The sequence below is a fragment of the Lacerta agilis genome, chromosome 5 (assembly GCF_009819535.1).
Source record: "Lacerta agilis isolate rLacAgi1 chromosome 5, rLacAgi1.pri, whole genome shotgun sequence".
In the NCBI taxonomy this organism is placed as follows: Eukaryota; Metazoa; Chordata; class Lepidosauria; order Squamata; family Lacertidae; genus Lacerta; species Lacerta agilis.
In genome coordinates, this window is record NC_046316.1 from 89,818,961 (window position 1) to 89,838,029 (window position 19,069).

The 19,069-nt window shown below is 41.3% G+C and overlaps 1 protein-coding gene across 1 annotated transcript in view; it reads left to right on the plus strand.

The window, feature by feature from the left end:
- Positions 1-18,609, plus strand: part of LOC117047551 (cytochrome P450 2J6-like) — a 55,953-nt gene extending 37,344 nt beyond the window's left edge. Inside the window, exons 10-18 of the mRNA XM_033150827.1 lie at positions 639-740; positions 3,635-3,797; positions 7,849-7,998; positions 8,343-8,503; positions 9,674-9,850; positions 15,316-15,457; positions 16,755-16,942; positions 17,454-17,595; positions 18,125-18,609. Of these exons, the coding sequence (XP_033006718.1) occupies positions 639-740; positions 3,635-3,797; positions 7,849-7,998; positions 8,343-8,503; positions 9,674-9,850; positions 15,316-15,457; positions 16,755-16,942; positions 17,454-17,595; positions 18,125-18,312 (1,413 nt within the window). The 3' untranslated portion in view covers positions 18,313-18,609. The remainder of the gene's footprint in view (positions 1-638; positions 741-3,634; positions 3,798-7,848; positions 7,999-8,342; positions 8,504-9,673; positions 9,851-15,315; positions 15,458-16,754; positions 16,943-17,453; positions 17,596-18,124) is intronic.
- The last annotated feature ends 460 nt before the right edge of the window (positions 18,610-19,069 follow it).

The window sequence follows — 19,069 nt, forward strand, 5'->3', positions numbered from 1 at the left end:
TAATTTCCCAAATATTTGTGTCACAAAATCAGTCTTAAGATAGCCTGCATTCTCATTGCAATTCATATAAATCAGTCCTGTCCAACTGGTAGATGCCCTGCTGAACCTGGTTGGTCGCGGGATGAATCAAAGTGGGCAATGAATGTCTGCATCCTCCCCAAAAGCCTGGTCAATCCACCCCCAACAAAGCTTGACAACTCTGGGCAATCCTTCCCTTCCACCCACCCACCCCACCTCCCTCCAATGACAGTTTTTTTTTAATGATGGGAGTAGATCACCGTCTCTTAGGAGTTTGACGTGCCCGGTGTAAATCACACTCCCTCTTATCTGCGTGACTCATATAAGAATGATTATAGTGTTTGATTGTATTACATGACTTGCAATCACATTCCAAGGCTCCTTGCATATGGTGTCACACCCCTTATTGCTTATTTGTTTTTAATAACTGAGCTAATATAAACAGAGAGTACTGCTGATGTCTCTGAGGAAAGCAAAAAGCCCTTAGAGAAAGAGAGTTGAACCTGAGCAGGCAACCAAGAAAGAATTAAGGACAAAGAGACAGCAAGAGAAGGATGGAGATGTGGGCATTTTTCATTGCTCTGCTGGTGGTTCTTCTGATTCTGCACTACCTGAAACAGCTTTGGTCCCGCAGACATTACCCTCCAGGACCTCTCCAGCTTCCTCTCGTTGGAGCCATGTGGCTGTTTGCATTCAAGATTCATGAAAATACTCTCGTTCAGGTACTTATTGATGTCAGTAATTGTTTTATCTATTTCCCCCAACAATTGTGATATTTCAGCTTAAACAATAGCATGGGTTAAAATGGTAAATGCCATAAGCCTTCATTGTCAGAAGTGGTAAGTAATACCGGTAATAGTAATAATATAAATAATATTATTAATAATATTGAAAAGCACAAACCATATAAAAGTTGAAAATACACATTAAAAATTACTGATCAAAATATTTATTGTATACTGTTAAACTGAGGAAGGAGGAGAGAACACCCTCAAAGGAAGAATGGTTTATGAAAATCTTGGAATATGCAGAGATAGCAAAAATTGATAAAAGATACAACTTTAGAATCTTTTAAAGAAGACTGGAAATCCTTCCCAGTCTATATAAAAAAGTTATTTCCCATATGCAAAGACCACAGTGGGGTTTGAAGTGTACGAAAGCAGCTGAATATATTTAAAAACATTATTATTACAAAAAAGACTGACTACATAATTTCTCAGCATTTATTCATGGCAGCCTCTCAGCAGGTACCAACCTTCATGTGCTATTCAATTTCTTAAGCCTGGGGAAGTTTTAACCTTTTTCACTCAAACCAGAAGCACATTTAAAAAACAAATTATAAACTAAAATACCAAATTCTTCTTAAAGGATCTCTGCAGTAAACTAGAGTTGCCATATTTTAGGAAATTGTTGAGCTTTTTTGATCAGGTTGCCATACATTTGGGTGTTCCCTAACATTTTGCCGATTCCTGTCAGGAAATGTCAGGAATTTTCCTGATGTATGGCAAGCCTACAGTAAGTGCTAATCTCCAGGCAATACTCTCACCAAGATTACAAGGGCAGGGCTGTGAGAGAGCCATTTAGAAAGCACCAACTGCATTGAAACTAATGGCACTTGGAAAGGAAGTCTTGCTACCACTTAAAGTTGAACTTGTATTTTATGTTGTCTTGTGGTTTCCCCTGATTTCCCATAGCTACCCATGCTGCCATTATCCTACTTTGTATGGTTTTGTGCTTTTCAGTATTATTCAGAATCTTGCCCCTTTATATTAGTTTTAATGTCATTATGTGTGTTGTTTATAGCTGCTGGTTGAAGGGCATTTATCTCCAAAACACAAAACACAAGAAGCTGAATTAATAAAACAGCTTATTACAATATGTTCTTGATCTTGTCTTCCTTCTGTTCTATTGCATATTGCCACATGGCCTAGAATGCTGCTGTTGTAAACAAAATCTGCCCTTATTCCCTTATGGGGTACAAAAAAGCCCTTACAGAGTCCTTTGTAGGTTCTCCATCAGTAGGCAAAAATAACAGAGCCCAACCAGAGAATATCAAGAAGCAAAGCAACTAGTAAGCCTGATCTTTATTAAAGCTGTTGCAATAGAGTGCTCCCCTCACACACAGGAGATTGGAGAAGGACCCAGAACAAAGGTGTGCCTGCCTTTATATAGACATTTAAATTGCTGGCCCTGGAGTCCAAGACCACCCCCAGAAACATCATACATACATCACAGAAGGGGTGTAGCCCTAGACCACTTCCACCATATACATCATACCTACATCACAGAAAAGGCGGTCTACAACAGAAATTTGAGTGTGTTGCTTACCTCCTGTCAGTCAGGTTATCTGATAATGCCTTATCTGATTGCCTTTCCTGGTAGTCTGGCCATTCCTTTGACATGGTAATCACTTTAATTCCTGAGACAATGGGAAGATTCCCTCACCCCCTCCCTCCTTGCAGAGAAACATTTGGTCAGTTTGGGAGTCAAAATGGTTTCAGGACTGCCTTCCTGTGCTGCTTCAGACATGTGGTTTATATATTTATGTATGTGTTTGCTTGGTACATTTATGAACATTTATTATATATATAAGACCTTAATTTTTTTTTATTACACTTTGTACTTCTCCCCTTCCAACAGATGGAAGGGCAACAAGTTCAACTGGCAATGAAGCAGGAGCACATCAGCCTTTCCCAGCAGCAGCTCACATGTAACTAGAGAAGACAAGAGACAAACAGAACAGGCACCTTTACACTGCCTCCTCCACAAGCATTTTCTGTTTGTCAGACCATAGTTTATTTTATTTGTTTGTTTATTTAATACAATTATGAGCCTTTTTTCAGTGAAAATTCTTCAAAAAATACAAAATTACTCAACCGTCAGATATAAACATATTCACTTTTAAAACATTGGAATTGGTAATAATCTCTAGCCCAGACATGTATCATCTTAATTCCTTGCCATATATTTGTATGGTGGTGATGCTCCACTGTAGTGATGATCCACTGTAGGTCTGAAAACTGACCCAGTGCTCTAGCCCATCCTATGCCAACCTGATACCATCCAGATGTTTTGGACTATGATGCCCATCTGCTCCAACCATCGTGGCCAATAGTCAGGGATGGTGGGAGTTATAGTTCAAAAGCATATGGTGGGCTACAGGTTCCACATCCCTGCGCACACAAAGATTGTGGCAAGATCATTTTCTGGCAATGACTTGTGCATCTACTTGTCTGTCTTTGGAGGGCTGGTCACTATGAAGTGTCTCTGCTGCTCTGATCCTATTCAGAGGCAACATGGAAAGGAGGGAGTAAAACAAATGGGTTGGAATTATCGGAGGGAGGGAGGCAGGCAGGGGAGGAGGAGGAGGAAGGGAAAAGATGACGATGACGATGATGATACCCTTATTGTCAATGTACAATATACAACCTGTGTACAATGAAATTAACTGAGCCTCCCCCCCCCCCCCGCCCAACACTCAATCTATAGCAAGAGAACTGCACATAGTGAGAAGCTGCAGAGGGGAGGGAGGCTCAAGCTCACGTATTAAGTTGAAATATCCAACTATGTCTTTTGAACACATCATTTCTCTCCTCTCTTTTGACCCAAATGGTAGCTGGGAAAGCAACACGGAAATATTTTCACCCTATGGATAGGACATCTACCCGTTGTAGTACTGTCTGGATTCCAAGCAGTGAAAGAAGCTCTCATTGACCACTCTGAAGAATTTGATGAGAGACCGCAGACTCCTTTCATTATGACTATAGCTAAAGGAAAGGGTAAGTAGTGAAGAATGAGAATTTCTATTGGTATTTTCCCAAGATGAAATTTCAAAGGGCTGTCCAGAAAAACAGAACAAAGGTTCTCTGTTATTGTTGCACACACAACAGGAAATGGGTTACCTAGGAGCCAACACCTAGGGGCTGAGGTCATTCAGAGTGGCTAGTCCTCATGCTATCAAAGGACACATTCGTTTGTGTGCATGAAAACCTGGCTTCAGCACATGTGAAGATTTGGTTGATTGTGACATCTCTAAGAAGCACAAAACACTGCTTCTCTCAGCAAGCTCTTCCAACATGTTTTGGGGAATGGACTCATGTGGCAAACATAACATGTGAACTTTGCAATCACATAGTTACTATCATCATTATAAATTATGAATTGCCTTTTGCATCTATGTCTCAATGCAACTAACAGAGATATAAAAACAGTTTAAAGGTTTTAAAACAGTGCAAAAACACACACACCTAAATATGGGTTAAAACCATACAAAGTATGTTGGCGTTAACCCTCCTGGTTAACGATGCAGCCAGCAGAGCCATGAGATGAAAAAACCTCCATGAGCACCGGCATTTTAGCTGCGACACACTACATGTCCTGCCCATTCCGCTGTGCCTTAAAGTCTTTCTCCTTTCTCCTTCAAAGCAGAGTTGAGCGAAAGCAGCAGCTTGCATCTGTGTTTTGCTCTTTCAATAAATCACGGCAACTCCCAGCTCGTTAAACGAAAGATTTATTAAAAGCAGTAAAAATGCACTCAGCCAGGCAAAAACACTTAAATCCTGGCTGAGAGCCGACAACAGACTATCATACAGCATCTCACATTACACAGATACCTGTACATAATACCCGGATGTGTGAAACGACACCCTGTGACGCAGGACGCACTGCTGAGCTTTTAACCTTGAAAGCTCACACACTCTCACAAAGTATACACCTACTGAAGAGACCTTTTCACCCAGCTGGAAAAGCTTGTTGAAACAAAAATGTCCTCATTTCTCTCTTGAAAGTACAGAGAGCGGGTGCTTGTCATATTCTGAATGCTGTTCCAAAGAACAGGGACAGTCACTCTGAAAGCCCTGATGTGAGTTACTACCATGGGGCTGGCTTTCCCAATAATTCCCATCACTAACTACACAGTTTGTTGCTGGTGATAAGGGCTCCCCCAGAAAACTTTTTGATTACACATTCATAATGATTTATGCACATGATACTTTCAAGGTGGTTATATCCAACTCCATTTTCAATACTATTTATGCCTGCAAAGATTCTGAAGTGGTCATACAGTTTCATTTCCATTCTGTCACATCCTTTAACTTTCTGCTGAAAACTACAAATGCACAAATTTATTTTTGTCCCACTTTTGTTGCAATACATATAGTTTCCCCAGACAACAATAATGTGGTAGTGTTCAGGAAGCGTTGCAGAAGAACTAACAAAGCAGAATAAATTCACCATTGATGCACTACATTCTTGTAAAGAATATGGTGCAGAATCCATCCTCAGTTAAAAACAAAAACAAAAACTGTCTGGTTGGATCAGTAGAAGTAGTAACTGGTTGACAGCACACATTATATCCTTAAAAACAGTGTGGAATAATTGGCTGATTTTGGTTTGTTTCTTTTTCCATATTTTTTTATTGAAACTTTTCAGCAACACTAACTAATCTAAATAATAAATAAATAAATAAATAAATAAATAAATAAATAAATAAATAAAGTGAAAGAGAGAAAGAAATGCAAAGCCCTCTCTTAAAGGTAGGTCTTAACTCTTGTCTCACACAGAAGGGAGTGGACCCTCCCAGCTCTCACCTGGGTGCTTCCCTTTCTTCTCCCAGTCTGCCACTCTGGGAGATCTTTCTTTCTCTGCCTCTCACACAGGCCAGCTATCCCCTTCATGCATGTACCCAATAGTCTTCCTCCATTCCAGTATGGTGACTTTATCTCCCAAAAAATTCCAACCATTCCTCTATGTTTTTAAAAAACAAATCCTTCATTTTTTATTTAAATAGGAATTTCTCCACTGTAGTCATATACAATATTAAAAAATAATCCATAGTTATTTACTTGTTGTATGTTCATTATTTTACACCCAGTTTTATATCTTGTGATCCCATTTCCTGTAGGCAGTGATTTTCCATCCTAATTTAGCAAGAGAGAAAGAAAAGAGCTCCTTCCATTTCCACCACTTCCATTCTTTTCCCAATAGCATCGCCAGAAACCTGATAGGTTTTCCCTCTAAATTCCCTCCAAATTGTGCACAGAATCCTTTCTCTCTCCACTCTCAGAATATTTCTTGATCTCTCTGTCAGTGGTTTCATTCCTCTCCTTCACATCACAGCTCCATCACTTGACTCTTTCACTCCTCCAGGCACCTGTGTGGAGGTTCTCTCCGTTTCTTCATCTGCTGCCCCCCGCTTTTCCATTCCACTCTCATGTTCTGGCAGACCTTTATCAATATTATAAACAACTCGTAAGGGAGGAGCAAGGTCAATTCCATTTGAAACCATATGAAGAACTTATACAGTTTTGTATCACCTGGCTACAATACTATCAATTATATGATAAATTTAATTCTGACAACAAAGTAGGATTCCAAAAAGAAGAATCCAAATTCCAGTCAGAACTTCTGAATAATCCCCCCCCCTCAAAAATGTATAATTTATTACTCGAATGGGAACTTAAAGATGAGCAGATTAAAGAAGTAATGATTAAATGGGAACAGGATTTTGGATATGTGATTCCATTAGATCAATGGGAAAAACTCTGGAAATCAGATATTAACTTCACTGCATGCATTGCTATCAAAGAAAACATAATGAAGATGTTTTACAGGTGGTATTTAACTCCTGTAAAACTGGCAAAAATCTATAAATTAACATCAAATTTGTGTTGGAGATACACGGTATCAGAGGGATCCCTATATCATGTCTGGTGGGGATGTGATAAAATTAAGAAATTTGGGGGAATTATACATGAATAATTGAAAAAAAATGTTTTAAAAAAATTGGTAAGAAACCAGAAACATTCCTTTTAGGAATCATAACAAATGACATCCCCAGAGACTTGAAGAGAATTTTTCAATATGCAACAGCTGCCGCAAGGCTACTCATTGCAAAAAACTGGAAATCAGAAGAAGTACCAACATTGGAAGATTGGCAGAATAATTTTTTTAATGACTGAATTAGCAAGAATGATGGCAGCAATTACAATGCAATCTAATCAAAATCTCAAACAAGAATGGAAGTGTGTAGATGAATACATGATCAAAAGATGCTCCAAAAAGAATTTATTGATATGTATAGACTGAGTTCACAAAGTTAAGTTAAGCTAAGCAACCATACACAATTTATGTCTAAATTATTAAGATACAATAAATAATCTCAATAAGAAGACCATAAATCAATAAGGAAGTCACACACGGGTGGAAAGAAGGTACAGGGGAAGAAACAAGGGGGGAGGGGGGGAGGGAATGTGAAATTGTAAATCTATAAATGCAATGTAAATGTCCAAATATAATGTATATGTATTATTATGTAAAGATTTCATATACCGGTATGTATGGCAATACAAAATTATTCATTAAAAAAGGAAGCTACTTGAGGCACAGTCCTGTGCGGATTTTACCCGGGGGGGGGGGGGAATTACCACTGTATCAGATACCAGTTTTCTCTTCAAAAATCAAAATGGTACAGCTGTTGAGAAATCTCACTTTTTGCTGATACTGTAAAGTGCAGGAACTTCTGGGACCACTTGACTTCTGTTCTATTTGGGAAAGCCAAAACTTTTGCATGAACCAGTGATGAAGTTTCTGAATGATAAAAGGCAATAGAAAGTGAGGTTCTGGTAGGCATTGTGTAAAGCAAGTAATGCTGGCCTGTTTCATAGAAATACTTCTGTAATAAATTAAGACAGATTCTGCATCATATTGTAATTTATTGCTTTAGAGAGACTAAACAGCTCTTAAATGCAAGGGCATTAACTTCAGTAAACATTATTTGTTATGAGATGGTAACTTTTCTGTAAGTAATTATTTATCATTGATTTTGCATAGGTATTATATTTTCAAATCGTCACACCTGGAGGCAACAGAGACGCTTTGGTGTAGTTACTATGCGGAAGCTGGGGCTGGGGAAGAAAGGCATGGAGCACCAAGTAGCAGAGGAGGCCCATCAGCTTGTGGAGGTTTTTGCACGTTCAAAGGGTATGTGATGATGGGTGATGGTACTGAGCTGGCATATGGAGATGTATTGGTGTACTACCTCTGTCCTAATAGAGATCCCAGCAGTTTCCCATGGCCACCATGAAATCCCACTCTCAGTATGAACACGAGCAGCTGAATTAACTTGTTGTTGTTGTTGTTTAGTCTTTTAGTTTTGTCTGACTCTTCATGACCCCATGGACCAGAGCACGACAGGCACTCTTGTCTTCCACTGCCTCCCGCAGTTTGGTCAAACTCACGTTAGTGGCTTCGAGAACACTGTCCAACTATCTCCTCCTCTGTTGTCCCCTTCTCTGAACTAACGTAAGTATAACTTTATTTTGCAGGTCAACCATTTGACCCCTCCATGCCCATCGCTAATTCAGTCTCAAATGTCATATGTGCTGTGGCTTTTGGGCACCGGTTTGCTCTTGAAGATGAAAGGTTCCAGAAGCTGATGGAAGCTATGGATTTTCTCCTAAAATTTATATGTGGCTTCGTTCATGCTGTGAGTAGTCATTTCCATTCCTATTAAGCCAAACAGATCTCCCTTAATACCACACAGCAGTATTTTGGAATCCATTATGATAGAGGATAGAGGGTTGGAGAAGTGAGATCAGGTTTAAATTGATCTGAGATAAGGGCTACTTACTATCTCACAGCCTGATCAATTTCTCATGATAATCATTGAGATAAAAACACACACACAACAACCCCGCCCAAACAAAAGAAGACTTTTTCCACCACAGGAGACTCTTTGGAGAAAAGATGGGATAAAAATGGAACAATGACCTTCAGAACAGGTCATCTAGAGCCCACCAAGGGGAACAGAGGTGAACAAAATAATCTCAAGAAGGGAATTACATAGTTTTGTTGCCATCATGTAAAACTAAACGTGTCTACTCTCTACCCACTTAGCAATGGCAATCATGATGGCGTCCATGGTGAGGCCCTTGCAGCCCCCACCTTGGCTGGAATTATTTTTTTATGAAAGGGAGACCAGCAACTCAAGCACTATCCCTACTGCTGAGGAAAGCAGCCCCCTTCTGTATGACCCAACTAAACCCTTTACACAAATTTAGGTTCAGCTCTCCACATTTCTACATCCATTAATAATCAGTAAAAAAAAAAAGTACTCATGAAACTTACTTGAATTTCCCCTCATCCCTATTCTCCACCCACCTCCACCTACCAGAAAATGGCACTAAATTGTTCCAGGAGGGGTCCTGTGATTCTGCCCAGTTTTGGAATGATACCTAGGAGTTGGGAAAATACTTTGAGCCTTAGTTTTCTTTCACATTTTCAGCTAGTGATAATTCACAGAATCCAGTTACAGTTGGGTTGGTCTGCCGTAGCTGAAAAATAAATAAATAAATAAATAAATAAATAAATAAATAAATAAATTCCTTCCAGTAGCACCTTAGAGGCCAACTAAGTTTGTTATTGTTGTGAGCTTTTGTGTGCATACACACTTCTTCAGATACCAATCACAGAATCCAATCATTGTGGGATTCCAGAGAAGCTATAGACACCTTTCTTCTTCTTAGTGACACTCAAACTAATATGCTAGCCCTGAAGAATAATGCAGATCATGTTTTTAAAGTGCTAACCCAAAGCACAAACAATGTGACCAAGCTTCCTCATGGTAATGGCAGCATTTCTGCTATCTTCCCTTTAGCTTTATGAAATGCTCCCATGGCTCATGAATCATCTCCCAGGGCCCCACAAGAAGGCTTTCACCTGCCTGGAGATAGTGCGTTCTTTTGCAAAGGAGGAGATAGAGAAGCATAAGGAGAATCAGTCTCTGCATGAGCCACAGGATCTCATTGATTTCTATCTATTTCAGATGGAGAAAGTAAGTATCTGCTTGAAACTGAATGCTGCTCATCCAAGGAATCATTATATTCCGTGTTATAAATGAATACTAATATCTTGCCAGGACACCAATATCTCCCCCCCCCAAAAAAAAATCCCTCAGAATCATTTTAATTGCTAAAGTGAGTTGACATCCTTACATAGGCATTTACTAAAATTGCCAGGAAAGGATAGATATTTTCATGTACAAATGTGAATGTGAATGCGTATCTGCTTCAAAACTGTAGAGTGCTCATTCAAGGAATCATTATATTCCCTGTTATATGTGAATACTAATCCCTAGGCTGGAAACCAGTACTGTGGTACCTTGGTTCGCAAACTTAATCCATTCCAGAAGACTGTTCCAAAACCAAAGCGTTCCAAAACCGAGGCACACTTTCCCATAGAAAGTAATTGAAAACGAATTAATCCATTCCAGACTTTTATAAACAACCCCTAAAACAGCAATTTAATATGAATTTTACTATCTAATGCGGCCATTGATTCATAAAATGAAAGCAATAATCAATGTACTGTACTATAAAATAAATAAGACACTATTGTAGCTGATAAAAAATTAAAATTAAATTTATTTCTTACCTGCACTGATGATAGTCATTGTTTGGATGGCGGGCTTTCATCCATTTCCACAGTCACAAATCAACCAATCATAAAACAAGAAACAACCTACAGTCACAAAAATGAAAAATCTACACAAACAAAAGTTAACAGTTTGGAATAAACTGTGTCAGCCATAACCAGTGAAAGTTTTTAAATAAAGATTGAAAACTGGAACCTAAAAATGTCGCCCGCACGTTTCTCCTGCGCCTCTCATGTTTGCTGGCTCATAAAACGTAGCAGAGTTACTTCTATCTCAGCAGCCTTTAACCGCAGCGTTTCGCAGCCTCCCTGTGTGAAAAGTTCTCAGCAATACAACGCTGACACAGTTTATTCCAAACTGTTAACTTCTATTAGTAACATGATATACTTCCTGTAGAACTTTCTGACATTGCTTTCTCCTGGCCAAAAGAAACCAGTAACTGTTTCCAACTGTCAACTGTGAACAGCCCCACCCAGTGGCCAGAGCGTCATAGCAGAGCTGTTAACTCTTTAAGCTCTGTTATCCTTCACACTCAGGACCGCTTTGTTTGCATCCCATCAGGGGCGTAGCAAGGGGGCGGCAGCTCCCTGCTGGGGCTGACACTTCGGGCGGTGGCCTCGCCCCTGGGCTTTAATTTTTTTTTAAAAAAATTTAAAGGCTATTTTCAGCACTGCCGGGGTGGAGCTGCAGGGGCAGCCAGCCAGGAGGGGTGTCACCCCCCCTCGCTGGCCCCCCCTGCAGCTCCACCCCGGCAGCGCCGAAAATAGTCCCCCCTTCCAGCGGCTTTTTTCACCGCGGCATGGAGGCAAGGGGCGGGCCAGCGCGGAGGGGTGCCACCCCCTCCTCACTGACCCACCCCTTGCCTCAATGCCGAGCTCCGCCGCTGGCTGGCTTGCGGAGCCGGGGCATGGAGAGGGGCAGGCCAGCGAGGAGGGGTGGCAATTGTTCTCCAATTGGAGCGCTTGCAGGCAGGCAAGTTTCCCAATTGTTGGTGTTAATACTACATTTTTAAAAATTTGTCTTAAGACAGTCTATTTTGTTGACCACCAGCATTACACTTTCCATTTTAAGTTCAGAATACAGTAGTTGCTTTGGAAAATGATAATCAGGCATCCGCACAACATGACCAGTCCAACAAAATTGATGTTGAAGAATCATTGGTTCAACACTGGTGATCTTTGCTTTCAGCCTGCTCAGATTAAACAGCTTTCCATCTGTTTGATAATGATATCTACTCTGGAAAGGAGATTCCCTTCAACAAAGTGTAGGATCATGGCAATGAAAATAATGAATAGAGTTGGGGCAATAACACCACCCTGTTTAACACCTGATCCCACTGTGAATAGGAGTATAGCGTCTAGATCAAGGGAAGTAATAGTACCAGTGTATTCCGCTCTGGTCAGACCTCACCTGGAATACTGTGTCCAGTTCTGGGCACCACAGTTCAAGAAGGATACTGACAAGCTGGAACGTGTCCAGAAGAGGGCAACCAAAATGATCCAAGGCCTGGAAACGATGCCTTATGAGGAACGGCTTAGGGAGCTGGGTATGTTTAGCCTGGAGAAGAGAAGGTTAAGGGGTGATATGATAGCCATGTTCAAATATATAAAAGGATGTCATCTAGAGGAGGGAGAAAGGTTGTTTTCTGCTGCTCCAGAGAAGCGGACACTGGGCAATGGATTCAAACTACAAGAAAGAAGATTCCAGCTAAACATTAGGAAGAACTTCCTGACAGTGACAGCTGTTCGGCAGTGGAATTTGCTACCAAGGAGTGTGGTGGAGTCTCCTTCTTTGGAGGTCTTTAAGCAGAGGCTTGATAGCCATCTGTCAGGAATGCTTTGATGGTGTTTCCTGCTTGGCAGGGGGTTGGACTGGATGGCCCTTGTGGTCTCTTCCAACTCTAGGATTCTATGATTCTATGTGAATGGATCACTCTGAGAGCCATTGTTATCCCCGATTGTTGCTGTCATATTATCATGGAGGAGCCGAATGTTGTTCACAAATTTATCTGGACAGCCAATCTTCAGAAGGACAGTCCACAGGGCTTTACGATTTACAGTGTCAAAAGCCTTAGTTAGGTCAATAAACACCATATACACGGGTTGGTTTTGCTCTCAGCATTTTTCTTGAAGCTGTCAAGTGGTGAAAATCATGTCCACCCTCCCCCTAGAAGGCCAAAAACCATTTTGGGATTCAGGAAGGGTCACCTTGGATATTGTTAAGAGACGGTTTGCTAAGATCCTTGCAAGAATTTTGCCAGCGGCAGCTAATAGAGAAATGCCTCAATAGTTTCCGCAATCAATTCTGTCACCTTTTAAAAAGAGATTGATAATTTTGGCATCCCTAAAGTCTGCTGGGATTTCTTATCTCTCCCAGATTTTTTTTTATGAGCTTGTGAAGTTATTGTGTAAGTTCAATTCCACCCACTTTGAAGACTTCAGCAGCTATCCCATCAGGTCCGCTGGCTTTGTTGTTTTTCATTTGGGTAATGGCTATACACAACTCTCCCAGATTTGGAGCTCATCTCTAACTTGTTTTTGTGAGAGGACCTCAGCAGCTATGAGGAAGTTGCAGTTAAGGAGATGTTGGTAATGTTCTTTCCAGCGCAGTGCAATAGCTTCTTTATCTTTTTGAAGTGTGGTACCATCTGCTGCTGATGTTGGGAAAGATGGAGGGCACAAGGAGAAGGGGACGACAGAGGATGAAGCGACTGGCATGAGTTTGGCCAAACTGTGAGAGGCAGTGAAGGATAGGCGTGCCTGGTGTCACGGACCATGGGGTCACGAACAGTCGGACACGACTGAACGACTGAACAACAACAACCATCTGCTGAGCGTAGGGGGCATATGCCATGATTTATTGGCCCATACATGATCTTTGTGGCTTTTAAGAAATTCTGTGCATCATGAATGTCAGCTAAGTGCTGGATCTCTTCAGATTATTATTTTTTAATCCACCAGGTGTTTTTTTGTTCTCTGGTTCTTATTTGAACCTCAGCTTTAGCATTGGCATAGATTTCTTTTCTTATTGGCACAGTTTCCTTCAGTTCAGTTTTATTACAACTCCAATCAAAAGACGAGCAACATCATCACAGGAGGACAAAATCCAAAAGGCCAGAGAGAAAATAGCACAAAAAGAATTTATAGTATATTATTCAATAAAAAGATTTACGTTTTCTAATAGCTAGGGTGCAAAATTTGGCCACAGCATAAGATACTGAGCTTGAAGAGTCTTCTAAAAGGAATTTACGTAAAATTCCGGGACAAAATTCCAAATAATATTGCAAGGGTATAAATTTTGATAAAAGGGGTAGTATAAGACGAGATCGCTCTTCACTATAAAGTTCACAAAATAGAAGAATGTGAGTAACAGATTACACCTTATTGGACATGCATGGACAAAGACGCTCATGAATTGGCACCCGCAAGAATTTGCCGTGCAATACAGCTGTAGGCATCGCCTCAAATCGGGCTCTAGAGAAAGCCCATCTGTATGATTCATAAGTGATATTGGATAAATAAGGGGCAGCTGCAAAGTTAAGCCAAGATTTTAGGCACCTGTAATTCTCAGGGAGAGGGGCATCTTCTTTTTGCAATTCGATGTCAGAAGGTCTCTGGGTAATAATTGTTTTTGCTTTATTCAGAGTTCCATTAAAAAGGTCTTCAGGATTTAGTTTGATCTTGTTAACAATTTGCGTAAACCAAGGTGGATAAGGGGTTGTGGCCAGGAAATGAGATAACATTCCCTTTGGGTTATAATGAATTTTCAACCAGAGGGATATTGCTTGTTCCCAGACTTTTAATTCAACTCTGGGAAGTCCTGCCTCTTGTCTTAGTATTACATTAGGTGTACTCTTAGGGGTACCAAATAAGGATCTAAGGAATTTTGATTGGACTGTTTCGAGAATCTTAAGATTGGCAGAGTCCAATTTGTGAGCCATACAAATGTTGGGCCAAAGGCACCTTGGTTTCCTTCCTTGAAGCCTGTGTTGAGGTATAATTTTGATAGCTATTGTGGAGCGTATTAGTTGGTGATCTGTCCAGCAGACGTTGGCACTCTTCATAGCTCTGCTAAGGAGCACATCATGGAAATTTCTAGCATGGACAATTACATAGTCTAAGAGGTGCCAGTGGTTTGACTGAGGATGCCTCCATGAAGTTTTAAATTTATTTTTCTGTCAAATGAGTGTGTTGGTAATAGTAGCCTGTTGGTTTTTGATGAGTTTACCAGAAGTCTGGTAGGGACTTCTGACAGGAGCTTCACAAGATTGTTTTTTTATAGCGAAGCCTACTCCATGTATTTGACGTTCTTGTTCAGATAGACCTTTCCAGGAGAATGTGTAACTTCCTTTTTCTTCCTTCAGTTGTCCCTTGCCTGCTCTTCGAGTCTCTTGAATTCAAGTTTCTCTATTCCAATGGCATGAGTAGTCACAATGACCGATAAATTCTTATCTGCTGCAGCCTTCACCCACCTTTACAGCTGTTGTAACATACCACTTATCACCCGTCTGTTCTGCCATTGACGACTTCTTGGATCATTCTTTGTCTAGCTCCTCCCCTTTGACCTTACCGCCTTGGGTGACCCTGCTGGGCGTACAAGATTCCCAACAGCTTCACTCACAAGGGTCATAGGAACATACAAGCCCACTCACCACGACAAGGTGATGATCCAGTGAGTGACGGCAGCAACAGTAGGGTGGTGGTGGCAGGAGCTTCCCACTCAGGCAGGGTAAGAAGACACCCCACCTCTCATGAAGCATGTGTGGGTGATATGGTAATAAGTGGAGAAAGAAGATAAAGTAAGTGCTGAAGGACAGATTGTAATGCATGTAAATGACTTGTCACTTTCCCCATTTTCAACACCAGAGCAGGAATGACCCAGAGTCCACCTATGATGAAGAAAACTTGGCTCAGTGCATTTTTGACCTCTTTGTAGCAGGGACAGACACAACCACCGGTTCTCTGAAATGGGCACTTCTCTTCCTGGCAAGCCATCCAGATATCCAAGGTGAGAGAGAAGAGATAGGACGCCTCTTGTTCACTATGGTGGAGCACAATTTTTTTAAGGTTTCATGTCGGAAAGAGTTAAAAGTGAGTTTATGATGTAAATTATGGAAGGCAAACAATATTGAAATAAGCTAAATGTTTTTGAATTACATGTCTGGAAAGATAATTTCCCCCCACCAACATTTTCCTACATAGTTTCTGGAACCTATAAATAACAGAAGCAAAAATGTAAAATGCCCAGAAAGCTGGGACTGGGGGAAACCATGGGCCTTGCCCTAAATTCACCGAATGAGCAGAATAGCCAAGTAACAAAAAAAATGTCTCTAGGAAGTTGATAGTTGGACATGAGTTTAATGGCAATGCTCTGTCATTTGTCGTCATGGAAGCCTACAATGATAGGGTTGGAAGGGACTCCAAATGTCTTCTAATACAACCCCCGGAAATGCAGGAATCAACATGTTCCCCCATCCAGTTTGAAACCATACCACAACCTGCTTTGTTTTGCAAATCTGTTAGCAGTTTCTTTATGCTGCAAATGTACAAGAATGCTGCTGCTGTGAAATAAGTAACAGAGCCTCATCCCTGCCTCCCCGTGCTCCACTACATGAGGGATGCAGGTGGCACTGTGGTCTAAAGCACTGAGCCTCTAGGGCTTGCTGATTAGAAGGTCGGCAGTTTGAATCCGCATGACAGGGTGATCTCCCGTTGCTCTGTCCCAGCTTCCGCCAATGTAGCAGTTGGAAAGCATGCCAGTGTAAGTAAAGAGGTAGTGCTGCAGCAGGAAGGTTAACCGTGTTTCCATGCGCTCTGGCACGCATCATGGTGTCCAGTTGTGCCAGAAGTGGTTTAGTCATGCTGGCCACATGACCTGGAAAGCTGTCTATGAATAAACATGGGCTCCTTCAGCTCCTTCCTGGACTTAACAGCCCAGAGGTCCTTAATGAAACAAAGTAGGAAATATTGGGGGCTGGGGTGAAGAATACACACACACACACACACACACACACACACACTACAAAAAGCCTTGGATCCGAGCCCTTCAGCAAATCCAGCCAGCTCTGATAACCCAGAAACAACTGAGATTAGCTTCACTTTCAACCTTTTCACACCTGGGATCTAGAGTGGGTAAGAACCATGTATACTGACTTGAGCTCCTTGGAGGACCAGGTGGGCTATAAATGCAAGAAACTGGGAGTCATTCACAGAGATATTTGGAATATGTTGAAGGGAAATAAATGTCCATCTGAAATAAAATGCAGTATTCACAATAAACCTTCCTTTTCCATCATTCTCTTCAGATAAAATGCAGAAGGAAATAGAAGATGTTTTAGGGTCTGATCACTCAATCTGCTATCAAGATAAGAAGAAACTGCCCTACACCAATGCTGTGATTCATGAAATGCAGCGCTTTAAATATGTCCCTTTTTTTGGGTTCCCTAGGCAAAGTACAAAGGATTTGAAGCTGCGTGGTTTTCTCATTCCCAAGGTATAAAAGTGTGATACTGCTGCACTCCTGTAGCCCAAGAGCAAAGAGCAGCAGAAGGTTGCATATTGAGAGATACAGCCAGCCATACAGGAATTCCCTGTCTAGTCAAAAATCTGAAGGGCAAGAGCAGGAGCTCCACCTGCAGACATGTTTCACCATTGGCAAGTGCCATTCCATGGGGCATTTGAAGCAGGGGAGGAGCATGTAGTGGCCAGAGCTCTCAGCCTGGCTGTCAGCTTTCATTTTAAAAGAGGTGGGGGAAGGTCCTCCTGTGTTCCTGCCTGTACAGAAAGTTTTTATGGCCACCCACCAAAAAAATATAATAATTCAGTTCAGTCTCTGCAATGATTAGTCTTGGGATAGTGTGGGACCCCAAAAAAAGTATTGATCTGAATGCATTATTATTATTATTCAGATTGGTCTCTGCAAGGATTAGTCTTGGGTTAGTGTGGGACATTCCAGAAATGTGTTGATCTGAACGCATCCCAAGTCAATTGTTTCTTCATTGCAGGGGACTATTATTTTTCCAGATCTGCGCTCTGTTCTTTTTGATCCAACACGATGGGAGACACCTGCAGAGTTCAACCCAAATCATTTCTTGGACAAGGATGGACAATTCGTGAACAGAGAAGAATATCTGCCATTTGGTGCAGGTAAATGCAGAAGACATTTTTCACCGTGAGAAACAATATAAACCATGCTAATCTAAAAGGGAAAATATAAAAAAGATTAGGAAAGGAAGAAATGAAATAAAAGAAATAAAGGAAATTACAAAGTCCTCTAACAAAATTAAATATTCATCCTTATTCTGCACACAGAAAAGTGAGCCCTCCCAGTTCTCACTTGAGAGCTAGACCCTCTTACCACGGCTTCTAGCCCTGCACAATCTTCTCTGCCCTGCCTCTCACACAGGGCCCTTCATCTGCCATCCATCCTCTTCCTGAATGTATCTTCCTTGATATGAGATAGGGAACTTCAAATTACAGAACAAAACTTAAGTATAACAAGAAGGAAGAAAGGTTAGCAGTGACCAGGCTTGGAAATTGACAGCAGCCTTGATGATTCCCGTATCCTATTTCTAGTATGCCAAAGTGTTATGTGGAATGTTTATAGCAACAAAGCAATGAACACGGGAAAGTAAATTATTGCTCACTTGCTGCCTTCTCCTTTTCTCCTCTTCAGGGGCTCGCATTTGTTTGGGAATGCAGCTGGCAATGATTGAAATGTTCATCTTCCTAACCAGCTTGCTGAGGGCATTCAGCTTCCGGCTGCCAGAAGGAGTCAAAGAACTCAATCAAGAGGCTGTAATAGGGGCTACAACACATCCCCATCCTTATAAACTCTGTGCAGTTCCTCGTTGCAACACATAATAAAACAGGAAAATATTAGGGGCTTCCTCCACTCAGCGACCCCTTTGCCGCTCCTGACACATGAACACCCTAGCATTTCCCCTTCCCTTCCCATCTCATCCCACGCAACTACTGAGGTCTCTTTTCACCTTTGCAGCTCTATTTCTGAAGCCTCTTCTCTCTTATTTTCTGCTTTGCATCCATTTCCCCCTTCACCCCATCTCCTCCTTTTCTTCAAGCCCTTTCATGCCCCTGCTTTCATCTTCATCCCTATCCCCATGCCTCCTTACTCCCTCCTCTTCAGCGCCTTTCTTTGCTTCTCCATTCTTACTCTCGCTCCCCTTCCCCCCCGCCCCCTTACTTTTTTCAAATCTCCCTTACACACACATTCCCACACCTCTTCCTCCCTCCCTCTTCTCCAGCCCCCTTCCAACACCCCCCCATGCTGAGATATTGAGATATGCTATTGCATCTTTAAGATTAATAGACTCCTAACAGCAAGACTGTCAGCTTCTCCAGTTGAAGAAGGTTAACTTCCTTTGATGGCTACTGTACATGTATGCTTGATTATAAAATATATACTCTATATCAGCACATTGAACCCGGAACTTCATGTTGAGGACCGGACATGGTATCAGGATAGATTGTGTGGAGGCACTATGGAATATCTGAAGGCTTCGCATCCTTTATCACAGTTAAGGAATGCAAGGGGGAGAAGTTTGAAACAGACGTTCACCCAACTTCCACTATCCTTCTCTTCTATTAAATATTCAGGAAA